The 10,140-nt window shown below is 31.6% G+C and overlaps 1 protein-coding gene across 1 annotated transcript; it reads right to left on the bottom strand.

The window, feature by feature from the left end:
* Nucleotides 1-3,012: 3,012 nt before the first annotated feature.
* Nucleotides 3,013-5,123, bottom strand: LOC112028979 (phenylacetaldehyde oxime monooxygenase CYP71AN24). The gene is given in 4 exon segments (XM_065774857.1): nt 3,013-3,690; nt 4,064-4,296; nt 4,299-4,664; nt 4,667-5,123. Coding segments are annotated over 4 exon segments (1,545 nt in total). The 5' UTR covers nt 4,998-5,123; the 3' UTR covers nt 3,013-3,075.
* Nucleotides 5,124-10,140: the final 5,017 nt, after the last annotated feature.

The raw sequence follows: 10,140 nt of genomic DNA, 5'->3' as shown, positions 1-10,140 counted from the left end.
TTCTCATATTATTTTCTATAAATTTCTTATTATTCTCTCTCACATTCTCTCTTGAAAAAGTGGTTATTCTCTTTCTCTTGATTTTTCATCCTTTCTTGCAACTCTGCTTTATATTGATGAATTATTTTGATTTTTAAAACTCTATTTTGGGTTCATACGATTTGGTATTGTATTTTTAGTTCCTCATCATAAGTACTCTCTCTCTCTCTCTCTCTCTCTCTCTCTCCACAATAAAATTTAGGGAATAAATTATACATATTGAATGTAAGTTTGATATGAGTTTTAATTATCATAATAATCTCTTTTAATAGAATGAATAATTTGAATAATTTATTTAAATAAAAATTATACATACATACTTATATGTATATAATTATTTATTTTGCTTAAATGTATAATTAATCTCATGCAATTCATTTAAAGGTAACGACATTAAAACAAATGAATAAATGTCCTTAAGATTACATTTATATATTCATAACATTTACATTTAGAAAGACTTTCGCTTAAATTTAGCTACATTAATGTGGCTTAACAAAAGTGTAGCAACAATAAATGTCGTGCTTAAGATTTTAGATATGACAAGTTTGAGATTTATATATTTTTAGTATAAATTTGGATTTAGATTAGGTGCTTTCAACCCAAACATGTCTTTTCCCATTATGTAAGTGCACTAAAATAGATCGAATTGGACCAAAATGAATCGAGGTGATTGAATGGACCGAATTGGACCAAATAGAACAAAGTGGACCAAGTAGACAAAATAGGACTGAATGGACAGAATAGGACCGAATTAGAATGAATGGATTGAATAGGATCGAAGTAGACAGATTGGACCGAAGTAGACGAACAGACTGAATAAGACCAATATGGACCAAATAGGACCTAAGTAAACAAAATGGACCAAAGAAGCCCGAAGTGGACGAATAGGGCAAATGTGGACTGAATATGGCCAATATAGATTGAATGGACCAAGTTGGATTGAATAAGACTGAATGGACTGAATTGGAACTAATAGAATTTTAGTGGAAAAAATGGACTAAGTATGACCAAATGGACCGAATAAGACTTTTGAATATTTATCATTTTTTAGGGTTCATATTTCTAATTTCTAATGTCTATTTTAGTATTTTCTTTGTTTTTTTTAACTCAAAACTAAAGAGTTCGTACATGCAAGTTTAGATTTTGGAGATTATCTTGTAAAAATCTCTAAAACCTTAACAATACATTTAGACATCATCTTTGTCAAAAATGGTGTCTTTGTGTTTGTAAGAAAATAAAGAACATGAGAGTAAAGTTGTGAGAGAAATATACACAGATTGTTTTAATGTGGAAACCCTCTATGTTGGGAGAGGGAGAAAACCACAGGCACAAGCCAGTCGAATATTCCGCTATTTTCTGAAAATGGTTACAATGGAGGTATTGTGTTACAATGGAGAAAAAGAGAAAGAAGAGGTGGGGAAAGAACTTCCACCGTAGTGTCAAAAAGTCTATCTTGTGTCTATTTGGTGTGTATCCCTTGTCATTGAGTCCTTTATCCTTCTTTAATAATGGTGGAAATGAGTATGTGTCACTTTCCTAATGGTTAAGGTGTTGCCTTCCCATTGGAGAAGGACATGATAGAGTGTTGACAAAATGGGATCACAAGCATTTGATGCTTCTTGGACAAGTGTGCTTGTGCTTGTACTACATGCAATAATGCTTCCTCAACAAGTTGGTCTCTATTGTAATATTCCCCAAACCTGTACCATACATCTATAAAGGTCCATGACTAATCTTGTTATCACTTTCATCCACTATCTTGGACACATGGACCACAACTAATGGCTACATGCTTGCTATGCCTTGGACACGTGGTGATGGTGGATTGGCCCATTATAAAGCAAATCCAATATGCCTCACGTTTGGGGTTGGTGTCCATACATAGTTTAGCTCAAATGTAATAAAATTTCATAGTTTTCAACCTAAAATTGAAGAAAAAAGTGAATTTTTGAGCTAAACTTGAAAAGAATATCTACAAAAATAATTAATTTAAGGCCTAATTAGTCTAAAATATACTGAAGGGGGACCAAAATTGACCGAGTAGACTGAATTGGACTGAGTGTAACAAATTGGACCGAAATAAACCTGATTGGAAAATAGAAATTGTTTAATTTTTAGGGAAAACAAATTATCTTCAAAAAAATTTAGATAAAAAATTATATATTATATTACAATACAAAATAATTATTTATTCCCACGCATCGCGTGGTTTTGCGACTAATTAAAAATAGGCGAAAAGCCACTTTTAATCCCTACATTTTCAGGCGATTCTCATTTTAGTCCCTACATTTTATTTTTACCGCTTTTAGTCCTTATCCTGAAAAATGCTGCCCAGGGGTAAAAGAGAAATGATGATAAATTATCACTTTTTTGAAAAACTTAAATTATTAGGAAGTGGTGAATTTAATCATTTACCATTAAATAAGTTTGGTTACCCAAAATTTTTCATAATTGTTGATATGTGATGTTGCGATTATTATATAGTAAAAGCTTCATCAGTCATGGGCTCATGTAAAAGTAATATTCCTCCAATTACAAATTACTACTTTAAAAAGTTCTGAAAAAGGTTATGACAAAAGTCCATAGCATTGCTTATAACCATTATATTCTAATACTCTTCAAATATGGGTCATTTTCTTCTTTAATTAATAAGCAAATATCAAGCCAATACATATGATTTTTAACTTTTTAAATGGAATGAGACGTAGTAGAGTCAAGTCATAATTCAATTTCATGAGATAAACTACTGGTTTTTCATTCAAAAAGTAAACCATTAAGAAATTATAAATTTAAAACCCATTATTGTAACTAATAACTAATGATGTCTATGAGTTCAAGAGGTTATCGACTTTGTATTTGTAGCAAGTGAGGAAAGTGAGTGCAGACTGCAGTGCACCGGTAAAGTTGGATGTCCCAATACACTAAATTTAGATACTAAACTAGGAAACAACAGAAAATTCTAAAACAAAATAAGTGAACACAGAAAAATTACATTATTATGAGAACTTATCCATGAATCTCTTAAAAGACAGATCAAGGAGAGTGCAGTGATGGTACAAGATGAAGTGGAATTTTTTTGGACACAACAAGGGCGCTAACTTCACTCATGTCCAAGTCTTCCCCCTTAACACTAGGACTGGGCAACCTCCAGTCAAACCAATATAAGAGATTGGCAACCACATATTCAATTGAAGCAACACCGAATGTATAACCTGGACATGCTCTTCTCCCACATCCAAATGGGAACAATTCAAAGTCTTGGCCTTTGAAGTCAATTGGATTGTCTATGAATCTCTCTGGGAGAAATTCTTCTGGCCTATCCCATACCTCAGGATCCCTATGGACTGACCATGAATTGACAAATACTCTTGTTTTTGGTGGAATATCATAACCTCCAAATTTCACACTTGTTGATGTTTCTCGAGGTACCATAAGAGGAACTGGTGGGTGAAGTCTTAGTGTTTCTTTGATGACACATTTCAAGTAATCCATTTGAGTAATATCATTCACATCTATCTTTGACTTCTTTCCCACAATTCTTCTCACCTCTTCTTGAGCTCTCTTCATAGTACTTGGAGCTTTGATAAGCTCTGCCATTAACCATTCCAAAGTTGCTGAAGTAGTATCTGTCCCTCCCACAAACATGTCCTGAAATTATAGAAAGGAAAATGTTAAAAGGTGCTACTAATTCTGTTATAAAAGGTTTACAAAGTGAAGTGACAATAAATGTTATTAGTATTACTTTAATAACCTAATAAATGAATATCTAAATTACTTTTGGAAATGCTAGTTAAAGTTATTACAAAATTTACTACAAAATTTTTATAAATTAATGTGATAATAAATGTAATCATATATATGTTTAAAAATTGACATATCAATTTATAAAATTTATGAAAGAAAATTTGTAGTATTCGAGCATCGCTAATTACATTTGAGTAATTAGTGACACATAATTCAGAGAGAGAGAGAGAGAGAGAGAGAGAGAGAGAGAGAGAGAGAGAGAGAGAGAGAGAGAGACCACTAGGATTGCTTTGATGTTGTCATTAGTGAGCCCAAAGTCGGGCATGGGATTCTTTTGAAGTTGGAGGAGAATGTCCACAAAATCTTTATTGCTAGGATTTTCTTCATTACTTTTCATTGTCTTGTGTTCTTCCACAACCTCATCAAAGAAAGCATCAAGTTCTCGAAAAGTGGCTTTCATACTTGGTACTATCCCTGTAAGGACATCAATCCATTTCAAAAAGGGAAAAAATCCCCCAAACAGAATGCTGTAAGTAGCTCCATTATCCTTCTTGATAGGTGCCCAAACCTGCTCTTATCATCACCTTCAAACTTCTGTCCAAGTACACATCTGGAGACTATGTTGTTTGTGGTTGCAATCAACATGTCACTTAGATTAAGAGAAGCCATTTGGAGGCATGACTCACGTATATTATTGATTAATATTGCAACTTCTTCATCTCTCACATACTGGAAAGATTGCACCCTTTTGACACTCAAAAGTTCAAGAACACAAATTTTCTTAGCTTGTCTCCAGTACTCACCATAGGATGAGAATCCTACGTCTGTGCATCCATAGAGGAAGATATTGGCAGATGTAGTTTTTGGCCGGTTGAGAAAATGATATCTTGTGTCTTCATTACTTCTCTGGCCATAGATACAGATGACACCACTAGGGTTGGAGTATGCCCCAAATCTAAGTGCATTACAGGGCCATACTTCTTTGAGAGAGCTTGAAGAGAACGATGTGGGAATGTCCCTAACTGGTGAAGGTTTCCAATGAATGGTAGCTTTGGTGGGGATGGTGGTAAATTGGGTTTGTCACTTCTAATGTGCTTGAAAACATAAAGAAAAGTGAAGAGGATAAGAGGAGGGAGAGGAGGGGATTTAATTGGAAGGATAGTTTGTGTAGCTCTTGCCATGATTGGCGGCAGCAGTAATAGTAGAGCCATTTCTTGTGAGTGTTTTGCATGAGCTCTTCAAGTATATATAATCAATTCTTCCATGATCATACAATTTGTTACAATTTGATAATATGATCAATGGTAATTTGTAGACCATCACTTTTATTTTTACATATATCATCCACTCACAGTTACATTTATAGAAAAAGTATTGATTCAAGAGTTGTGTTCACATTTTTCTATAGTTAAGGGTCCGTTTGAATAGTACTTATTGTTGCTAAAAGTTGCTAAAAACTTATTGTTGCTGAAAACACGGTAGCAAAATAATTTTTAAATGTGTAAATAGTACCGTGTGACTCATTTTTAATATTAAATATTGCGTGAACAGTGAATGAACAGTGCGTGAACAGTACACGCACTGTCATGAACAGTATTTTCTTCCCATAAAGTCACCAAAAGCGGGTAAAAAAAAAAAAAAAAAAGAAAACGCAAAGGAGAAAACGCGCCGCAACATTGAGCACAATCCAAACCCACACTAAATATAGTTTTTTTGGTGTTGTGATTCATATTCTTCGATTAAACTCAACCACATATATTTATTCATTAATATAGTAAAAATAATATTATCTTCTTCAGCCATTACAATCAAGTATGATTTTATAAATTATCGTTTTTTTTAAAAGAATCTATAAATTATCTATCCAATAAAGAAAGTGACAAACTGTTAGTTGAATGATGCGTCTTTTATCATTTTATAAAATGACGTGGGAATCCTAGCATGTGTTGCTTGTGCAAGTTTTTTTATTTAATTTTTTTGGGATTGATTGAAGTGTAGAAAATTGCTGGTGGCTAACTAATGGATTGGTTAGGATTGAGATCCAATTGCACCATACAATTAATACATATATATATATATATATATAATGTGATGGGTTCAAGTTACACCTGGTGTAACTCCTTAAGAGTTACACCTTTTTTATACCGTAGATTTCTAATAGATCCAACGGTTGAAAAAGTAGCATTAAATTATTAAGGATTTCCACCTTATTTACTTAATTAATAACAGATTTTCTCTATCCTCATTTATTACTTTCCATAAACCTCATTGGATGTTTAACTGTGTCTCTTTCTTCCTAAAATTGCTAGATATATATGAATCTAGGCAAAAAACAAAGACTAAAAAATTCAAAATTTTCTTCTCTCAAAATCCTTGGGTGCCGGTGAGTAAGATCTAAAGATATACTATAATTTTTTATTTTATAAGTACACTTAGTCTGCCAGAACTACCCCTAAACAATTCACAAAATGAGCAAGAGCCTTGTGGTTTCCAATTTCAACCAAGGAAGTCAATTTCGTACGGAGGTTGTACCGGTTTGGCCAGCGGAACGATATATTTTGGTACCGGTCAATACCGGTGTACCGTTTCGGATTTACCGATATTTTATATATTTAATATATAGATAAACAGAATATTTTTAAAAAAATAATAACAACCTAAAATTTAAAATTTATTGTAAAAATGTTGTAAAAATATTATAAATATAATATTTTTACTATTATTTTAGTACATGTATCTCAACTTTCAAGGACCACCTACCAACAAATTGTTAATAGCCCACTTTTTTTTTTTCACCTCCACTCATCTTCTTTTACTTTTACAATTTATTTTTCTTTATCTTTATCTTTTTATCTTGGTTTTATCTACTCCACATGTTTACATCTACTTAGTCTTATCCCATTTCAAATTTCAAAAGGCAAGTCATCTCCTTACCTTTGGTCAGAGACGTCAGTCATCACATGGGCTTCCAAAGCAAAACTCAAAATCTTTGAGAAGTAGTAAAGACAAAAAAATGAAGAAGAAGAAGAAGAAGATTCACACAGACATTGCAGAGACTACGAAGGAAAATGGAAAGCTAAGCAGAAAAGAGACTGAGATACGAGAAAGATGCATCAGATCGTGAAATTTGTTGCGAAACTATCTCAGGTGAGTGAAAAATTACAAAAAATATTTTGTTTCTTCTATTTCGGGCCGGTACACATTTTCCAGCCAAAATCCGGCATTTCGGTTGGTACAGCCGGAACGCTCCCGGTACTGCCGATATTTTAACCAGTACGAAATGAAGATTTTTTTGTACCGTTTCAGGCACCGGTATGGAAAATATCGGCCGTACCGGCCGATACAGTACGAAATTAACTACATTGATTTCAACACATTATAGCAAAAACACATGACAAAACTCAAATCCATTGAAGATAGGGCGGATATGAGATCACAAAAAAATATAAAGAAGTAAACATATATATATATATAGGGTTGGGTTCAAGTTACACCTGGTGTAACTCTAAACAATGTTACACCACTCAATTTTTTTCAATTTGATGCAAATATTGACAAATCCACTGCTAGATTACATTATCTTTGTATATTTTTTATGCTTGCAAAATTTCAAGGTGATCAAAAATTAATATCCATGTCATCAATTAATTGTTAAAATTCAAATTTTTGTAGTCTAAAATAATGCATAAAATATGAGTTTATTGATCAAATGGTAAATAGTATCCGATTGATATGAAAACTAACATGAATGTTAAGAACATATAGAACATGTAATTCAACGGTTAGATTTTCAAAATATTAATTTAATAACAAGTTATTGGATAGTGTAACATTACTTAGAGTTACACCAGGTGTAACTTGAACCCAACTCATATATATATATATATATGTTTTATTATAATGTTGAAAATAAATGATGACCAGAATCTACAAAGAAGTATCCATTTGGTTAATTGAAAAAATTGGCCGATCGATGTTCATACAGTTATGAAAAGCATGTTATAGTTAGACTGGTAATGAATGGGCTTGCTTGATTCAGGTGGTTAACATCCAACATGATAAATTTGGCCTGTTTTACTGTCACCATGTTGAATTTTTTTTCTGGTTAAGAAATATTTGAACCATATATATACTCCTTGATACAAGAGTTACAGGCAAGGGATATTTTCATTACAACGCCTTCTAATTATAAATGAAATATGTATTATGTATAATATCTACACTATTCTGCTAATTGAAATAGATTTGGCCTAATTCCATCCTGAGCGGGATGAAGAAGAAAGAGGTTGGTGTTACTCGGAGGTACAACATTTTTTTTTCTTTTAATGAATAAAAGGACACAGTTAAACAACACCTAAGGAGGTCTATGGAAAATAATAAATGAAGATAGAGAAAATCTGTTATTAATTAAGTAAATAAGGTAGAAATCCTTAATCATTTAATGCTACTTTTTCAACTGTTGGATCTATTAGAAATCTACAGTACAAAAAATGTGTAATTCTTAAGGAGTTACTGCTGTTTTAGAGAAGAGAACATATCAAAGCCACAATAAAGAATGGATTCCTCCACTTTGTTTGAAACTGATCAAGCATCTGGCAAAGGTTATTGTTACCACATATTTTAACGTAGATAAGCATTTGAACATGACATCTCATATGCACAGAAAGAGAAGTGCATGGACCTAACTACTATCAAGTATCACCTGATCCAAGTATCTTTACTCTCTTTAAAAATATCAAAATGGGGTAGAGTGACATCTTGTTTAAGTCTCTTAATCATTCACATCACCCAATGCAAAATTTTTTTGTCTAATTTAATATAAAACTTATATTTCTTATTTTACGTAATCACTTTTAAAAAATGTTGAGAGAAATTACAAAGAGGTGGTGTTTGACATTTAGACAACGGCAAATCACTAACTCATGATGGCCCACTTGGTGGAACAAAGTTGCATGCCGCAGTAATTTGGAATGATAATGATAATACCTATTTATTTTTTCAACAGTCCAATGGTAATGTATGGTTTACTAAAGAGAGTAATAATGCCATAAAGTTTGTTGTGTTAACCGGCCTGTGCAACATACTAGAAAATTTGATAAAATATATTTAATTAATAAATACTAACAAAGTGATCTTATCTCTTCTTATTTTTATTGTGACCAAACAAAGTGATGGTATGATTTTTTTTAATTATTAGACCAATTTATTAGGAAAAAAAAATCACACACACGATATCAAATAATTGGTCACAGGCATGATAGAAGCAACCAAAAAAAATTACCCACAGTTTCGAACTGAATCACTGGCAAAATTGAGATAAAAACATCCGATTCTAGGTTTAGCACAAAGAATTGATATAAAATAACTGTATAATTGATTAATTTCCATTACTTGTTAATGACACTTTAATACATTTTTGTTTTATTTGGCCACTTCAAACGAAACAAACGAAAAGGTAAACAGTAATGTTTCTATTACTTTTAACTTTTAAGTCAAGTGTGAGCAAGTTGTAAACCACTAGCCTAGAAGATATACTAATTTTTTAACCTTTTACCAACTTATGGAAACAACTACATGCAGAACCAAATCATATAGCTCAGGTAAAAGACTTAACAGTAAGTAGTAGTTACTATCAGGCCAAAATGGCCAAATACCACAATTTTTTGAAATTTTTAGCAAAAAACTACTGTTTCAAAAATAAATGGTAATCTACTACTTTTTCTAGTACTTGAGTTTGGTGAACTTGAGTACTCTATTTTATATTTCCACCGTGGCTGCTGAGCTGGAAATTGGCGATTAAAAAAAATAAAGTGGTACTCGAGCTTGGTAAACTCGAGTACCATGCAACACAATACTCAAGTATACCAGGCTCGAGTACCTTTATAAAAAAAAAAAAAAAAAAAAAAAAAAAAAAAAAAAAAAAAAAAAAAAAAATTACATAATTTTTTTTTCTACAGTACTCGATTTTACCAAACTCGAGTGCTGTGTAAAATTTTTTTTTTTTTTTTTTTGCTTGAGGATAATTGAAAAATAAACATAAAGATAAAAATAAGTAGCTTTTCTATGTTTTTATTTATTTAAATAGAAGCATTGCAAGATATAGAGATTTTAATTTCGAAATACGAATTTAATTTCTACATTGATTAAATTTGTTCATTGTTTTCTCATAAAAATTGTTCACTATTTTCTGTATAAACTATTTCTACATAAAATCGTAGAAATAGTTTATACAGAAAATAGTGAACAATTTTTATGAGAAAACAATGAACAATTTTAATCAATGTAGAAATTAAATTCGTATTTCGAAATTAAAATCTCTATATCTTACAATGCTTCTATTTAAATAAATAAAAA

The sequence above is a fragment of the Quercus suber genome, unplaced genomic scaffold, assembly GCF_002906115.3.
Source record: "Quercus suber isolate HL8 unplaced genomic scaffold, Cork oak 2.0 scaffold_100, whole genome shotgun sequence".
NCBI classification, from domain to species: domain Eukaryota; kingdom Viridiplantae; phylum Streptophyta; class Magnoliopsida; order Fagales; family Fagaceae; genus Quercus; species Quercus suber.
This window is presented reverse-complemented; position numbering and strand designations above follow the sequence as displayed.